This window comes from Sebastes umbrosus, chromosome 23 (assembly GCF_015220745.1).
Source record: "Sebastes umbrosus isolate fSebUmb1 chromosome 23, fSebUmb1.pri, whole genome shotgun sequence".
NCBI classification, from domain to species: domain Eukaryota; kingdom Metazoa; phylum Chordata; class Actinopteri; order Perciformes; family Sebastidae; genus Sebastes; species Sebastes umbrosus.
Genome location: NC_051291.1, coordinates 11,238,279 through 11,256,689, shown reverse-complemented (window position 1 = coordinate 11,256,689; position 18,411 = coordinate 11,238,279). Strand labels below are relative to the sequence as shown.

The 18,411-nt window shown below is 39.9% G+C and overlaps 2 protein-coding genes and 1 long non-coding RNA gene across 5 annotated transcripts in view; 2 read left to right on the top strand and 1 right to left on the bottom strand.

Annotated features, from left to right (window-relative positions):
• lin7a (lin-7 homolog A (C. elegans)) overlaps nt 1-9,497 on the bottom strand; it is a 40,418-nt gene extending 30,921 nt beyond the window's left edge. Inside the window, exon 1 of one of the 2 annotated variants that reach the window (XM_037760007.1) lies at nt 8,679-9,497. In XM_037760007.1, the coding sequence (XP_037615935.1) occupies nt 8,679-8,715 (37 nt within the window). In that variant the 5' untranslated portion in view covers nt 8,716-9,497. The remainder of the gene's footprint in view (nt 1-8,678) is intronic. The other variant, XM_037760008.1, reaches the window with a different exon arrangement.
• On the top strand, nt 8,784-11,157 carry LOC119482483. The gene is made up of 2 exons (XR_005205437.1): nt 8,784-8,923; nt 10,260-11,157. It is a non-coding gene; the product is annotated as an uncharacterized LOC119482483 (long non-coding RNA).
• Nucleotides 11,158-16,672: 5,515 nt separating this feature from the next.
• acss3 (acyl-CoA synthetase short chain family member 3) overlaps nt 16,673-18,411 on the top strand; it is a 45,111-nt gene continuing 43,372 nt past the window's right edge. The window contains exon 1 of one of the 2 annotated variants that reach the window (XM_037759995.1): nt 16,673-17,225. In XM_037759995.1, coding sequence (XP_037615923.1) covers nt 16,888-17,225 — 338 coding nt within the window. In that variant the 5' untranslated portion in view covers nt 16,673-16,887. The remainder of the gene's footprint in view (nt 17,226-18,411) is intronic. The other variant, XM_037759994.1, reaches the window with a different exon arrangement.

Sequence of the window (18,411 nt, the reverse complement as noted above, 5' to 3'; positions counted from 1 at the left end):
AAGGAAAAAGCACGACTTGTAATTACAGAGTATCTTTTGACGTCTTTGAGGAGTTGTGACACCAATCAGAATAACTTGTGTGCACGCCACGTCAGGATACAGTTACAGTGTAATGCACCGCTGCCATATTAAGCAGAGTGATAACACCGGCAGAGATCCTGTCAGTACTTAATTTCCCTCTTCTATCTAAGGATGGGGGGATTCTCATTAGTGATACTTAATGATTAAACGAGCTAAGTTTAAAGCAAGTTTTTTAATTACGTGACTGTCAAGACTTCACTAATACGCTCTCGGAGCAAAGTTCCCATTGTGTGCTAATGATGGAGTCACAATATTGCTCACTACTCTTAAACACAGCGTTTAAGTCAAACTAAAACCTGTGATTTAACACATTTTTACAGCTGGATCTTGCCTCCGCTTTTATGCTCTCATACCATCAAGTATTAAAGGTGCTCTGGTGCTTCAAACAGAATTAAAATACTAGTAAATGTCCCAAAACGTTTCATGCAATATTCCATTTCTTTTTCACATCAAACTGCAAGATCCTGTAGGAATATGTGTCGAGGACCAGACGCCTTATGGTGTCTTCGAGTGGGATCGTGTTTACTGTGTTCGCAAGAAGAGTGGGAAGACAACATCCATTTTTGTTGTTGGTTGCCTGGCAACACGACTTTAATCACTTGAACGGCAAACATGTAGTGTACTTGACATCCCACGGAAATATGACCTTGTGACATTAATTTCGAAGGCAGTATTACAACACAGATTTGATGTGAGGGGAAACAAGCGAGGTAGGAAAACATTCAATGTTAATGGACCTCAACAACTTGGATTTCTATTGGAAGATTAGAAACAAGAATGCAACAAGTTCCCCTGTCTCTCTCTCTCTCTCTCTCTCTCTCTGGAGGCTGTAGAAAAGCTTTCTGACTAACTAAGGTAGAAATAGACAAAATTACCACCTGGCAGTTGTATGCCTCCATCAACAAGTTGCAGTTTTTCATCCATGTCTGTCCAAAACATGTTAATGTGCAAGGCAAAAGTAGTGAAATAAGAACGCCATTTGTGCTTTAGACATGTCATTTCCACACCATGTAGTCTGTAAAGACTGAATATAATGATGGAGAATAAAAGGGGAAAAATGATTATTCCGTAATGATTGGCATCCTTTTCCCTTAACCCACCACTGCCATTGAAAAAAATAACTAGAATAACCACCCTGCAGTTGTATGCCTCCGCCAAGCAGTCAAGTTTACATCCACATCTGTCCAAAATCTCCTCACTTCATCATTTTATCCTGATAGACATTTGTTCGAAATTGTCATAAATAGCATATCAATTCTTGAGTTATGGCCTAAAACGTGTTTTGTGAGGTCACAGTGACGTTTGACCACCAACATCTAATCAGTTCATCCTTGAGTCCAAGTGAACGGTTGTGCCAAATTTCAAGAAATTTGCTCAAGGCGTTCCTGAGATATCACAAGAATAGGACAGATATGAGGTCACAGTGACCTTGACCTTTAACCTTTGACCACCAAATTCAATGCAGTTCATCCTTGGATCCAAGTGGAAATTTGTGCCAAATTTCAAGTATCAATAAGACCTTTAATATTATATTCCATTTCTGCTTATAGATCCCCTAATTGTTACACACTGTTCCTTTAAAAACGTATATCTATACTCGTATTAACTAGCAATGTAAAGTACTGCAGCAGTTGTGATTTCTTATCATAACAAATCCCATATTGAACAAAACAGTTCTCACTCCATATTACTAGCTTTAACGTACAATATATAATGTTATCTAATCACAAAGAGACCTTTGCTCAGCTCATCAGACATTCATTATCTGTTCACAAAAGCCCTTTAAAGAGTCTTGTTTTTTTTTTAAAGAATAATACAATTCAATGCAAAAAAAAGGAAGGTGGCATAAAATGACGATAACTGTCATTGTCTGTGTGGCCCCGTACTCTGGAAACTCATTTCTCTGAGCTCATCTAACGTCAGACTGACTAATAAAGGTCATCCTCATCATTTGCTGATTAGAGAAAAGGCACAGAGCTGAACAAAGCCAAAGTGACACGTAATAAAGGCTTCAACGCTCGACAAGGCTGCACAACATTGTTGTGCGGACGTGTTCGCACTGGGCAGCGCTCCAATTAGTCCATTTTATAACAGCGGCAGAACTGAGTGTAACTCATTGTCAGCACTTAGAAGTGCCGTTTTGACAAAAGTGCAGCGATGTAAACAAAAAAACGCTCAGATCAAAGGTTGAACTCATTAAACTATGCGGTCATTAAATCTCTGAAAATCACTAATTCAACTTAAATGACCTTTCCTCTGACCCCTCTCCTACCTTTGCACCCTAAAGGAGATGCTATCTGGGATGCAATGCGTGCTCGAATAAACTGTCCTGAAAAGACCTTCCCATCTGCCACCGCCACTTTGACCTTGGCGCCCTTGGCAACTTTGCTGCTAATTCCATCCATAATAAGTGAAATAATCACTCTGAATGAGTAAAATGGGACGACAGGGTTTTACCGAACAAGTCCCATGCCAAGAGAATTAGCTCTAATTTGTCCTACTGCGGCGATCCGCTCGAAGCACGACAAATAAATCACTCTTTGAGGGCTAATGGCTCTAGTGGGAGCCTGTGGTGAGAGCAGAGACCGAAAAAACATTGCACTTATTGTCTTCTTTATCCTCACTAATTACTGGACAGTGTCCCTCCAAGACAATGACTCTAAGAACCTTTATTGATGCATTAAACGGAGGTGGGTTGAGTGACGTCAGCTTGTCAGCAACCCTCTAATCCTTCAAACCGCTGGTGTGACTGAGAGCATGTGATGGGAATAAGGTCTGGCCTCAAATCAGTGAACCCGCCGTGATCTCTCAGAGGGAAAACAAGACTGGGGCAGTAGAGTGCTGCACATATTCCCTTCAGTCTATTAAGACAGGAGGCTGTAAACTGTACAGAGACTCGCCAAAGCTTGACACACATGGAAGAAAATCAAAAGGAGTCGTACATGAAAGAGCGAAGGCTTCGTTCTGGATTTGCCAGCACACAGCTGAACACAGTGACACGCAATGAAGGCTTCAACAACATCATTGTGTGGACGTGTTCACACTGGGCAGCGCTCCAATTTTCTGGAACAATTAGTCAAACGGTGTCAGAACTGATTGTAATTCATTTTCAGCACTTAGAAGTGCCGTTTTGACAAAATTGCATCGATGTAAATAAACAGGCTCAGATCAGAGGCTGAGCTCATTAAACCATGCGGTCATGATCAAACCTCTTAAACCTGAGGATCCTCAAATGACCTTTCCTCTGACTACTCTCCTACCTTTGTACCCTGAGAGATGCTACCTGGGATGCCACGCTAGAATAAACTGTCCTGAAAAGGCCTCACCATCTGCCATTGCCACCACTTTGACCTTGGTGCCCTTGGCAACTCTGCTGCCAAATGTCCCTCCAAGACAATGACTCTAAGAACCTTTATTTCTGTATTAAACGGAGGTAGGTTGAAATATCAACAGCTACGAGTGACGTCAGCTTGTCAGCAACCCTCTAATCCTTCAAACCGCTGGTGTGACAGAGCATGTGATGGGAATATGGTCTGGCCTCAAATCAGTGAACTCGTCATGATCTCTCAGAAGGGAAAACAAAGTCTGGGGCAGTAGAGTGCTGCACATATTCCCTTCAGTCTCTAAAGACAGGATGCTATAAACTGTACTGCTATTGTGTGACTCACCAAACCTTGACACACAGGGAATAACACCAAAAGAAAGGAGCGATCGCTTCTCTCTAGAGTTGCCACCACAGAGCTGCACAGTGACACGTAATGAAGGCTTCAATGCTCCACAACATTGTTGTGTCGACGTGCTCGCACTGGGCAGTGCTCCAGTTTTCTGCTACAATTAGTCAGAACTGATTTTTATTCATTTTCAGCACTTAGAAGTGCCGTTTTGACAAAACTGCATCGATGTAAATAAACAGGCTCAGATCAGAGGCTGAGCTCATTAAACCATGCGGTCATGATCAAACCTCTTAAACCTGAGCATCCTCAAATGACCTTTCCTCTGACTCCTCTCATACCTTTGTACCCTGAGAGATGCTATCTGGGATGCCACGCTAGAATAAACTGTCCTGAAAAGGCCTCGCCATCTGCCATCTGCCACTTTGACCTTGGTGCCCTTGGCAACACTGCTGCCAAGTGTCCCTCCAAGACAATGACTCTGAGAACCTTTACTTCTGTATTAAATGGAGGTAGGTTGAGATATCAACAGCTACGAGTGACGTCAGCTTGTCAACAACCCTCTAATCCTACGAATCGTTGAGAGCATGTCATGGGAATAAGGTCTGGTGAACTCGCCATGATCTCTCAGAGGGACAACAAAGACTGGGGCAGGAGAGTGCTGCATATTCCCTTCAGTCTATTACGACAGGATGCTATAAACTGTACAGAGACTTGCCAAACCTTGACACACAGGGAAGGAAACCAAAAGAGGTCGTACTTGAAGCTGCGAGGGCTTCTTTCTAAAGTGATGTTCAACATCCTCACAGGGAAGAATGCACTGTTGAAACCGCTCTCTGAATAGAGAAACTAGCCTCTATAGACCAGAATACGATGCAGCTACAAGATGTAAAGAGCACAACCCATCTTTTCTCAAATTGAAAATCTATCACTTTCAAGACCTTCCAAAGGTATCACCTGGCTATCGCTCTCTCTGACTACCTATATAACCAACAGATGAATGTTTGCTGCTGTATTGTTGGGGTTATCTAAGGTCATTCTGGGAAATTGAGGAAGCCACTAACTGAAGCAGAAGTATTGTAGATAAGGCTGATAATACTTCCATTAAGTGTTTGAGACTGCAGTTTTCTTTTAATCATACTCTGTCACACTAGTTCTTCAATTACGGGATGTAGATATGCAGGTTATGAGTCTTAATATACATCAGCTGTATCTTTTAGGGTGGCTAATTTCTATGAAATTTATGTTTTTAGTCATGCTGGCAGTGTGGTTCTAGGGATGCCCATTGATTGGTCAGTTGATCGGTCCACTAGTTTAATTAAATTAATCACCATTAAATAAGTGTTATTGGCCGCTATAAGGATCATAGATAAAGGTCATTAGAGGCCTACTATGTTGTAAAAGTGAAAACTTAAAACACCTTCTAACACGTTGTAAAACTAAATGAAATGTTGTTTTGAACACAAATAAAAAGGCTTATTTAGGTGTAGGCGACAAAAACACTTAGTTAGGGTTAGGCAATAAAACTAGTTAGATAAGTTTAGGGGGAAAAAAATCATGTTTTGGATTAAAATAACTATGTTTCAAAAGTGAAAGTGAAACTTAACACTGTTTGACACGGGATTCCAATTGGGATTTTTAGTGCTAATTAGTAAATGCTGGCATGCTTTACACTCTAAAATAAGATATTGAACATGCTGAACATTATACCTGCTGAGCATCATGTTAGCGTTTTCATTGAGAGCATGTTGCATGCTGGTGTTAGCATTTAGCTGTGCCGCTTGTTTAAGACTTTTAGTTTGTTCCTACAACTTGCAATTATTGCACACAGACGATCTCTCTTCTGGCGAAGGGTTCAAAAGCAACTGAGATACAGCCACGAATCATGATAACCTCTGCTCTCACTATTTCATATCAAACAGACTGTCATCTCTGGGATTTGCCTATTTGTAGTTGAATGTCAGCTCCACAGAGAATGCAGTCTGGTTTATATGAAATATTCAGGAAGGTTCAAAATCCATTGTTCCTGATCGGGTTCTGGTGCTTCCTTATCAGAGTCATTTCCTCCGACAATAACAGGAAGGCCAGTGACGTAAGATCCTTTCATCCTGCTGTGACCCAACAAGCCAAGTGGGAGCGTCTGGAAATGAACATCTCTATCCGTTTCCTCCCGGCGTGTGTTTGACAAACTCAGCAACTCTAAAGCCGACTCCCCACACGAGCCGAGACTACCTTTTCATTAGCAATTATAGTGTTTTCTCCAAAGTGGCAGCAGCTGTAAAGAAAAAAACGAAAACAGGGGAGCCTGTAATGTCTCTCTCTCTATGACGGCTCCTGTGTGAAACTATCATTATTACTGCTCCTGCCATTACAGCTGCCAGCCGCTGACTGCTTGAACTCATGCCACAGAATGCGAATATGGATCAGCCCCCCCTGCATAGAGGCTGAGGTCATGTCTGAATCACTGCCCCGGCAAATGACTAAGATCAGATAAGGCTGACATTTTACCAAGACGGAAGATGGTTCCTCTAAAAGCCTGTTTATCAGTACAGCTAAGCCCCTTTCTATAATTCCATAGGGTGAGTTGGAGAGGCGTGGGTTGTATTGTTTATCTGTTTGCCTGATGGTGCAATCTTAGACTGATTTCATTAACTCTGCATGCCATAGCACTCCTGCACCCAGCAGTTTGTGCATCAGTAAAGCTTCACTGCTCACAAACATTAAACTTTAGTGAAGAACAAATTGCAATTGAGTACAGGGAAGACAATAAAAATCGAATTCTAATAGCAGAAAATGATCAATTGTGGGTAATTACTCGGATTCCACATAACAAGTGACACTAGTCGGATTCTTGCGTAATCATTTATGCTCCCACCAGATAATAAAGTGTATTTATAGTCCCCTCCTGTGGCTTGGAAGTGACTGGGGAGCTGATGCTAGCTTTACTTGGCACGGAGGAAATAGCTCTCCTTTCTCTATATTTGACAGCATCCATTTCCCATGCAAGGCTTGCGCAATATTACATTTCAACAGGGGGATATGCGTTTGGTCTGAATGTAAGACTGGGAATTTTTCACTTGTGATCTAAAAATAGGCACTTTTAACAAGAAAGTATAGGGATTTAAAGCAGGGGTAGGCAATTTTGGAGAAACCAGTATAAGAGTAAGACAGATTTTGAGGGTATCCAACCGAGAAAAGTCCCAGCCCTTCAGGCCTCCCCAAAACACATGAAAGCCGGGCTGTTCTCAGACACCATTCGTAGCTGAACCAGAACGTATAAAGAGCGACAAACACTGCGTAGGGAGGAGGTCTACTTTTGCCCAGTAGACCAGTATTCATACCCTGTGTGAAACCAGAAGTCAACGTTGATTTATGTGTCACGTAACTTCCGTAAGTTACGCCACTTCCGGAGTTATTTTAACCCAAACCACGATCTTTTACTAAACCTAACAAAGTAGGTTTATTGTCTAAACCTAACTAAGTTGTTGTTTTTTCCTAAACTTAACTAAGTAATTTTGTTGTGTAAACCTAACCAACTTGTTTCCTGTGAAGACGGACGTTTATTTTGAAAAGACTGGAGCGGAAATTGACACTAGCGTCACATGTTGCTGGACATTCGTAGGAAAACGCACCAAAAATGAGGAATAACTTTTGATATTGTTTTCTTTATTTTTTTGTCAGAGCATTGTATTTAGTGATTGCTGTCGGAATGTGACGACATTTCAAAAAATATAACAAAAAATGGTTCTAAAATAAATTGCCTACCCTAGCTTTAAAGGTGCAGTGTGTAGGATTTGGTGGCATCTTTAGTGGTGAGGTTGCAGATTGCAACCAACTTAAACTTCTCCCACGTGTAGGAGAACTACAGTGGCCAACGAATGGCCCTATCTAGAGCCTGTGTCTGGTTTGACCGTTCTGGGCTACTGTAGAAGCATGGCGGGCCGGCTCTGTGAAGAGGGCCCGCTCCTAGATATAAACAGCTTATTCTAAGGCAAAGAAAACACAACAAATCTTCTTTTCAGGCGATCATACACTAAAGAAAAACATACTTATCAGTCTGTATAAAATATCCCCTGTGGTATATCTATGATATTACTAAGGTCTTGAGCTTGAGCATCTAACCTAAAATGCATTGTAGGTTAGCAGCTCTTTTCTATAAAGAGGACACAAATGCAAAATTATGCAAAATTTCATCCTGGAGGCATCACTACCATGGGAATGAGGTCAGGGGGATGCACAAATATGTGTTTAAGTCACATGGTCTGCAATTATCTGAGCTCTTTAGTAAACACTACCTGTGGTGCATCATCAAAAACAGGCTGAGTAACACCATCTCAATTTATCATTATAGGCTTTAAATGCAATATGCTTGCATACTGTCTGTGTTTCCAACAAGTGCAAAAAAAAGACAACAACTGCCTGTCCTATTCAAATACAAAAGTTGTATCACAAAGTGGATTTCAGTATAGCTGAGGTTTTCTGTTTATACAGATGGAGAGCAGAAAGAAGCGAGCTGTAACGGGATAATAGTAGCGAGGAGGTTACATAATAAAGATGGGAATAAACGGAGCGGTGTAAAGCGTGTCCATTTGTCCAAATAGATGATGGTGGATTAATGTCATTTAACAGAAGAAACGAGCGCTCCTTTTTGCAAAAATGCACGCACGGAATGGAATGGAACGGAATGGAATGGAATGGAATGGAATGGAACGGAACGGATAGGCTTCTGCACGGTTTTTATTTATAATAGCGCAGGAGATCATATTGCATTGAAACAACGACCCGTACAAACAATCTGTAGGAAATCACAAAACACCTGGATGTACCTGCCACTACTACTCCTTGCAGGAAGTTTTACAAAATGTGTGGAAATAAAAAAAGCCTGAGATGACAAGCAGAAAATAGCAAAAGCTCCGAGCGCCTTACCTCGATCCAGAGAGAGCGGTTGGACCACTGTCGCCATGACTGCTGTTTACTGGAGACTGGAGAGACTACAGGAGGCTGCAGCATCACAGAGAGAGAGAGAGAGACAGAGAGAGAGAGAGAGATGAGGGGATGCTGGGAGTGGTTGGGAGGGGATTAATCTACCTCCATCCTTATAATAATATCTCATAACCTGGCGTTGTTTGCACTAGAAAACAATAAATAAATGTCCATCTTGACACCATAAGGTAGGACAGTCCACCACTATAAAAAAAAATAGATGGCACTTTAATCATGGATTTTTGGACGTGCAATGGAAAGTAAAATAATCATATTTGAAACTATTTAAATATTTTGTTTCACACGTTTAAAAAAAACAAACGCACTCATCACTAGATTTAACTGCTCATTAAAAGTGACAATGTTGCAGTATTTGAGTGGATGTCATCTACTATAAACAAGACACAGATGCTCAGGAGACAGATTTATAATAAGCACGCTATGGCAAAAAAATATGTGGACTCTCATAAAAAAGGAATGTGGACTTCCGAGCATCGCACAGGTGTTTGATGCACTGGATAAAAAGCCACTTCAACAAGAAGTAAAAAAACAAAACAACAAAACATATAATACAATGAAGCCAATGGAACAAGTGAAAATTCGCTTGGTAAGACTCATTGAAATAAAATGTAATATTCAAGCCTTTCAAGATAAGAAGTGATCTTGCTAAATAACGCTCCAAACTTACGCAAAATTTTGGCGAGGAAAAACTGGCATGGCCATTTTCAAAGGGGTCCCTTGACCTCTGACCTCAAGATATGTGAATGAAAACGGGTTCTATGGGTACCCACGAGTCTCCCCTTTACAGGCATGCCCACTTTATGATAATCACATGCAGTTTGGGGCAAGTCATAGTCAAGTCAGCACACTGACACACTGGCAGCTGTTGTTGCCTGTTGGGCTGCAGTTTGTCATGTTATGATTTGAGCATATTTCTTTATGCTAAATGCAGTACCTGTGAGGGTTTCTGGACAGATTACAGCATCCATTCTTCTGGTTTCAGGCTTTCCATAAGATCTCGCTGCTTGAAGTTGCTCGCATTCAACAAGTACACCAAAGTATGTGGATATGGGTGGGGCAACATAGTTTTGGTCATATACAGTAGTGTATCTCATAAATCAGAGCAGCATTCAGGACTACTGTTTTCTCTTACTTTATGATGAACAATAAACTAACCCTGACTAAATAAAAAAGTCAGTCCTTGTTACAACTATTCCTACAACATGTGGCTTCACCATTCACAGAAGTCAACCAGTAAATGATGCATGTGTGTCTCTGTGCCTGCATGCGTAAATGCTTATCCATGTATCATCCACCCATCCATTGCACTTCAAAGATCAGTTGATTATTTGCAACCACGCTTACCATTAAGGTTCACTGGGAGCCGCTGAGCCATGCCGCCTGTTATCTCCTCTCTTGGCTACAGCACATGCACTGCGTGCAGCCCGATAAGGACCGAATGATGGTAGTGAACCTTTGTTGAAGGGCTTAAGGATTAATCCTCATGTTTATGTGCTACCACAGAACGGAGCCGAACCACTGACTCTACTCATCTACTGTAGATCTGCTGCTTAATGGTGCCTGCTGCTGTGGCATATCTCATACCTGGCCAGTCATTGCGCACGACAGAAGCGGAGCTCAACAAAAACAAGTAGCAAATCCCTGGTTAGGGGGGGAACGTTAAGGCAGCGTGGGGAGTCACAAACCATGACTTCATGACAAATGCAAGCTGTAAACATGAACACACACCTGAGGCAAGGAGCAATATGTAAGCTTCCATGTGCACAGCTGTTCAGAGTAAAACCCACAGACACTGAAATCATTTGAATCTCATTTATCTTGCTTGCATGAAAAAAAAATCACTTTAGCCTATACCCACTTGGGAAGTAATTACCCAACTCCCAACCTCACTTTACTTCAAATTGGCAATCCAAGACTGACATTTGAAAAATGTCATATCGATGTGTTTCTACTGATTCCATTTTCATTATCTTTAAGCATTTCAGGGAATATTCTGTCATCGTGATCTGCTCTGTTTCTGATTGAAACTGTTACTAAAACCTAATCACGCAGTCCATATGTGCTGGTGAATTCCAGCCACCCACGGGCCCACCCAGCTGCATGCAGATGTAATGGTTGTAAGTGGTGGGCTGGACGGGCGGTTGGAGAGGGTGAGGGCTTAGAGAGCGCACGGAAAGAGGGCACGGAGAGATTACAGGCTCCCACCCATATGGGCTGGAATACAGTTCTGCTTTTTTTTTTAAGAGGTGGGATTACGCTGCAGTGCTCTTAAAGCCCTTCAACTGCAAGTGAATTGATTTCTGAAAGATCTCCACTCCCACAGAAGGAGATGCAAGAGACCATGTTGACGAGGCAAATACAGAAGACTGGACTGAAGTATGGTCATTAAAGGAATAGCTCAATATTTTGGGAAATATGCTTTTTCGCTTCCTTGCCGAGAGTTAGATGAAAAGATTGATCCCTCTCTCATGTCCGTACGGTATAAAAACAGTGGGCAACCTCCAGGTCTGAAAAGTGAAGCCAATGCTGAAGTGCCTTAAACTTGCATTCTTTCTAATAGCCAGCAGGGGGCGACTCCTCTGGTTGCAAAAAGGAGTCTGATTGTATAGAAGTCTATGAGAAAATGAGCCTACATCTCACTTGATTTATGACCTCAGTAAACATTGTAAACATGAGTTTATGGTCTCAATCACTAGTTTCAAGTCTTCTTCAATACAGCATGATGTTCATTTAGTAAATTATGGTCCCATTTAGAGTCAAATAGACCATAAAGCAGGGTATGCTTTAGGGCATGACTACCTTGTAATTGACAAATCGCTACCACGGCGTTATCCGGTCTGGGAGTTGTCCGTGTTTTCGTCTTACAACTTTAACCCTTTCACAGTGTGTTTTCAGTTTATGAAAGTTCATTGTAACATTTTCATCACCTAATAATATCTTATTCAGCGTTCGGTTGTACTTAGCTCCGCCCTCTCCGCCACTTCTGGTTGCAAAAAGCCAAGATGGAGACGGCCAAAATGCCGAACTCGAAGCTTCAAAACGTCAGTCCACAAACCAATGGGTGACGTCATGCTGACTACATGCACTTCTTATACACAGTCTATGTATATAAAGATACAACGAGCAGCCAGTTACCTTAGCTTAGCATAAATACTGAAAACAGAGGGAAACTGCTAGCCTAGAATCCATCTACCAGCAACTCTAAAATTCACTAATTAACATGTTACATCTTATTTGTTCAATCCATACAAAGATGCCAGATTATTTCTTGGCTTTATCTTGTACTTATCAAAAGGGAACATTGGGTAATGAATTTCGACAACCACTGACTCTAATCCCAGCGCAGTATTGACTGTGATCTATATGGCATATCGCACTGGGGAAAAAATAGATGAAAATGTTCTGGCAACCGGATAAAATCTCAAAACAATAATGTGTTTATGTAATAGTTTGTGTTAAGGTTTTCCTGCATGATGTGACAGAATGCTTCCCCACAGCTGCTCTGCTGTTTATTATTACCAAGCTCCATCACACAGCTGCTGACAGATAATGAAAGTAGATCGTCATGTAAACACGAGGGAGGTATACCGATAGACATCTTAAAAAGTCTATTCATTTTCTAACAAGGCAAGTTGACAACAAATATATAATTTTCTTTCTAGGAACAACTGAGGGAAGTAGCTCCATGATGATATTCTCTATTTTAAGTCTATCTGGTGTAGCTTTTATTGTTTTATTGTATGTAACCGGAGCAACCAATTGGGGTTAAATGTTGAGGTTTACAAAACAGAGACACTGATTTCCACATATCATGCTTTTTGCCTTTGGATTTTTAACCTCTAACACAGCTTTCCTCTAACCATTAGGCTGCTGACGCCCCCTTCAGGGAGACAGCACCCATTCACTTTGTCAAATGGAAATAATAAATGACATAAAAATTAATGACATTGCACACTGGTTCAATTTGTTGCATCAAACAGCTCCTGAGTGATTTAATCCCATTTAATTTCAGAAGAAAGCTTGGAGTGTATTGTCCCTCTTGTCACATAATTACACAGCATGAAATGAGGAAATTCATTGATGCTCTTTATTTGGCATTTAACTTGCTCATAGTAAAAAAAATATGAAGACATCTATTTATATTGAGCCCCTCTTACACATCTCAAATGTGTAAAAGCTTATAAAATCAGTCTTGTATGTCTTATCTTCATCTCCTGCTTCGACTGGTATTAAATAAGAGGAATAATAAACAACAATAATGGCTTTTATCCGGACTTACATCAACCAGTGTGCTTCATGAAATGATAAAGCGTCCCTCGTATTTCAATTTTAGGCAAATTCCCTCAGCTGTAATCATCTGTAATGATGTATCAGCTATTTTAAACTATGAGTGATGTTGACTGAAATCATTCACAGGCCTCTCCGCCAACTGCCGCGTCTGAAACCCATTCAAAATGCAAAACGGCAATCATTATCTTCAAACTAATTCTATTATAAATCCATATTCAGACACTCTGCGGGTAAAACACACTGCTCGGAGATTAATCATTTGTAGATTAAACTCTGGTAATTTGCCTCTAACTGTTTCTGAAGGGCAGCCGACTGATTTCTGCTTGGAAAGATTCACACTCATTACATCAAATCAGAGAAGAAGAGGGCATGATGGAGCGGCCACAGTGAGCCATCTCGGACTCTGTTTTTTTGGTCTGATTGGCCTTTTTGCAAGCAGCTCTCTCTCCGTGCACGTCCGGTGCCAGAGAGTATAACAATGATATGTATTCTGCCAATAGCATCTGCACCATTATAAAAAGAGTTATAGCAGCGCCTGGGGGAGCAGTGATTTAGCGAGACCTTTTGGCCGGACAAATTACAGCATGGGAGGAGACGGAGAGGCGTCCTTTCTCTGTCGATGTTTGATTGTGGTTATACATGAATATAGATTGTAACTTACATGCTCTGTTGAAATGTGATGAGATTTTAAAGGAACAGTGTGTAACATTTCGGGGGATATATTACTGGAAATGGAATATAATATTCATATGTTTTCATTCGTGTATAATCACCTGAAACTAAGAATCGTTGTGTTTTCGTTAGCTTAGAATGAGGCATTCATATCTACATAGGGAGTGGCAAGAGTCCGCCATGTTGCTCCGCCATGTTTCTACAGTTTAGCCCAGAACGGACAAACCAAACATTGGCTCTAGAGAAAGCCTTTCACAAATTTACGTTACCTGAAGGCCACCGTTGTTGTCTGACACGCTTGTGAAACTGCGGTAACGTGAGCCACAGAGTGCAAAACCGTGGCACCGCAACGCAACTTCCGTTACTCCTAAAGTAGTGTTACGAGACGAACGGCGTTACCACAGTTTTGCATTTGGCAGCTCACATTACCACACACATTTGCAGTTGCGTATTTGCTAGTTTGGCATGCCCTCAAACAAAGCTAGTTAGAGCGGAGCTTGAGCGGAGTCCGAAGAGTTTGGTTCGGTTGACCAATCACGACAGTGTGGGCCAGCTGACCAATCAGAGCAGACTGGACTTTTCCGGGAGGGCGGGGCCAGGAGCTCAAACAGCGTTTGAGACAGAGGGTGAAAAGTATATTATACAGCCAGTATAATAAAAGTAAAGCGTTTTTTGAACATTAAAGCAGGTAAACATGTTCTAGTAGAAACCCAAAATACAAGTATGCACTTGGAAATAAGCATTATATGTCCTCTAAGCCACAGGATAAGACTAGGATGTAATGGATGGATGGATGATGTGAAAACATTCATCAATAATTCAGAATATGGAACACAATTTCATGTTGGCAAAAAAGGGTATATATAACAAGTGATGTGTTTATAAATGATATCTTTTGTCTGTCACTTGGGACAAAGAATTCCCTGTTTATTTTCACTGCAAACCACTGTTTCATTTAAAGCGTAGTGAACACAGTAGCTGCAAGGTAATAGAAAGGGGCTTCCTGGAAAGTGCATGCTTCCAGACATGTCTTAATGGAAAACACTGCATGTATAAATAGAAACAGATGACCTGTAATATCAGATGGATGAGTTACTCAACCAGGGGCACCATTGTGCAGGGGGTCACATCCAGGGGTCAGCTGGATTATGGGTATTTACCAGCAGCTTGGATGATGCCAGTGACGAAAGAGATATATATGCAGTCTGAGAGAGAGGACACTACTGCTGCTGCTGCCCGTGTGGCGTGACAAGATTGCACAAGCTGCTGTTGTGATGAGACCAGAACAAGCGACTCAGCTTAACGAGAGAGTTGTTATGATTTGACTATGTACAACAAACCCAATTATGATCATAAATATCCTCAAACAAGCCCCTACATGCATTCCCCTGATCGGTTTAAGCAGAGGCATTTGCATTCTCAACAGGAGAAGGGTTATTGATGCCACCCTGAGGAGCATGAGAGTTTAATGCTGCAGCTTTAGCAAACAAAGATTTGCGATGGAAATGAGCTTCAAGGAAGTAAATATCAATTATTTCTTCTTGTTTTGCATGATAAAAGCCATGCCACAGGCTAAATCGCTATAGGGTGAATTAGCCCAATGTGGGAATTTTTTTTTGCATTTCATACTTCTAGAAAATATATTGCGATATGAAGCCAATACATTAAATCTACACCCAGTACCACTCTGAAATCCCCAGGATGTGTCCTCCAAACTTAATTTTGGCATTTACCTCTCACTTCAAGATATGTGAATGTACCCACGAGTCACCCCTTTACACACATGCCCACTTTATGATAATCACATGCAGTTTTGGGGCAAGTCATAGTTAAGTCAGCACACTGACACACTGACAGCTGTTGTTGCCTGTTGGGCTGCAGTTTGCCATGTTATGATATGAGCATATTTGTTTATGCTAAATGCAGTACATGTGAGGTTTTCTGGACAATATTTGTCATTGTTTTGTGTTGTTAATTGATTTCCAATAATAAATATATACATACATTTGCAAAAATCAAGCATATTTGTCCACTCCCATGTTGATAAGAGTATTAAAGAGGACATATCATGCTCATTTTCAGGTTCATAGTTGTATTTTGGGTTTCTACTAGAACATGTTTACATGCTTTAATGTTCAAACAACACATTATTTTTCTCATACTGTCTGTCTGAATATACCTGTATTCACCCTCTGTCAGAAACGCTCCGTTTTAGCGCATTTCAAGGCCAACGCATGGCAACGGAATTGCGTATTTGTGATTAATCATGGACAAATATCTTAATCGATTGAGAGCCCTAATTATTTCACTTAACAAGATATTCAAGATGCATTGTCTAAAAACAAGTCCCTGTATCTCATATTAGCCTACTTGTTTGGTGACTGTGTCTTATATTAAGTGTTATGAAATATTTTGACTCATAATTAGACAAATATATTTGGTCAGATTACATATATATATTATATATATATATATATAATATATATATAATATATACATGTATATATTATACATATATATATTATATATATATATATATAATATATATATAATATATACATGTATATATTATACATATATATACATGTATATATAAATATATAATATACATGTATACATATATATATACATGTATATATATACATATATATACATGTATATATATAAATATATATATATATATAAATATGTCATTGTTTTGTGTTTTTAATTGATTTCCAATAATAAATATATACATACATTTGCAAAAATCAAGCATATTTGTCCACTCCCATGTTGATAAGAGTATTAAATACTTGACAAATCTCCCTTTTAGGATAAATGTGTGATTAATTTGGACAAATATCTTAATCGATTGACAGCCCTAATTATTTCCCAGCATATAAATGTTGTTGCACAGCTTACAGAGCTGTTTGCAGCAGTCTGTGTGTTGCATAACAGCTTTGATTGCTGGCCAAAGCTCCTCCAGCAGCAACAATTACATCCAGTTCATAGTTCGCATTCCTTGAAGGGGTTGTAAAGATCTCTGCAGGAGGCTCCTCTCCCTTTCACGTGGCCCTAGAGCAGATGACGTCACTCAAAGTTGAATCACACGAGGGGTTACACACCTGAGGAGGAAAACACCGGAAACAGGAGAAAACGCGTGGAAGTTTAGTAACTACAGAGAGCAATGCACTTCCAAATGAGACAGTTAGTGCGGCTGAATCTCTGCGCCTCTAAGAGGACACCAGGGAGGAAACTGTGGACTGTTGCAGCAGCACAACAACAACAACAACAACCAGCAGCAGCAGCAGCAGCAGCATCGCATCATGCATCTGCAGACATTAAGAAGTGTTTCTTCTCCCTGCAGAGCTGCAGAAACTTTGCATCCGACACGTTGTACGGTCGAGCTTTCGCCTCAGCGAGGGACAACCCAGAGACATACTGGGCTGAGGTGGGACAGGATGTCCACTGGTTTGAGCCGTGGAGGAAAAGTTTGCACGTCGAGGATCCAGTGTTTCCAAACTGGTAGGTTTCACATGTTTGCAATAATGTGCACAGCAACAAACATGTTTTAGTGCACATGCCAGGCTATTTGCATCAAAAGAAAAGGGAACAACAAGGTTTGCAACCTATCTCATTAAAAAATCCCAATTTCCCATGAAACTTGAAGGTTTGTGAGCTTGAGGAAAACAAAATAAGACTTTGACATGCTAACTTTTTAATTATAATATCATAATTCACCTATACACAGTTTGGCAATCACCAGAATTTAGTAATTTGAATTAAAGAGGTCTATTTCGAGTCTTATTCTCACTTCCAGTTTTGTTGATTAATTAGATAAAAAAAAATATAGATAGCCTAATCTGTTACCCTGCAAAATATAAATTTAAAATGTTGGGTTGTACGTTTCATAATACTCAGACTAGAATAACAATATTTCGTCTGATGCAGAAAAACATATTTAATAATTGAATAATTATAATATATTATTATTATTATTAATAAATATGTTTTAAAAATAACATTGTTTTAAAAATAATATTTATTATTATTATTATTGTTATTATTTATTATTATTGTTATAATAATAATAATAATAAATATTATTATTTTTGTTAATTTTAAGTTGAACAGCTGGAAGTGGCATTTTTCATTTGTTTCCATGTTGTCATGTTAATTGACATTATGAATTAATGGTTAAAAAAGTTACCCTGATAATCAAACAAAACAAAATGCATCTTGGGATATTAAAGTATGTCACTTCCGGTTGTCATCTTTGTTTGGCTCATAGACATATGTCTGGTTTGAGAGTTAATTATTTTCTTCCATTTGGGTAGAGGAGTCTTAAAACAATGTTTGAAATGTCTTAATGTCGTAAGTGAACCAACTTGTAGTTTTTCAAGGTTTGTCTTGTGTTTATTATTGAAAAAATTGACTCTAGCTAATCAGCAGAGAAGTGAGGCACAAACTGTGGCTACTTTTCTATGGGAGCTACCCATAACTTTACAGTGTCTTTTTATTTTTTTATATATATATATATATATATATTTTTTTTTACCAAATATCACTTAGAAATAATTTAGATGTCCTAATATTTCATGTCCAAGTAGGTTACAATCAGATGTTAACCAGCCACAGACGTTGTGTTGAGTGTGTTTCCCCCTACATAACCGAATGGGGCACCATTTCACGGGGGGAACAGTGTTTGTGT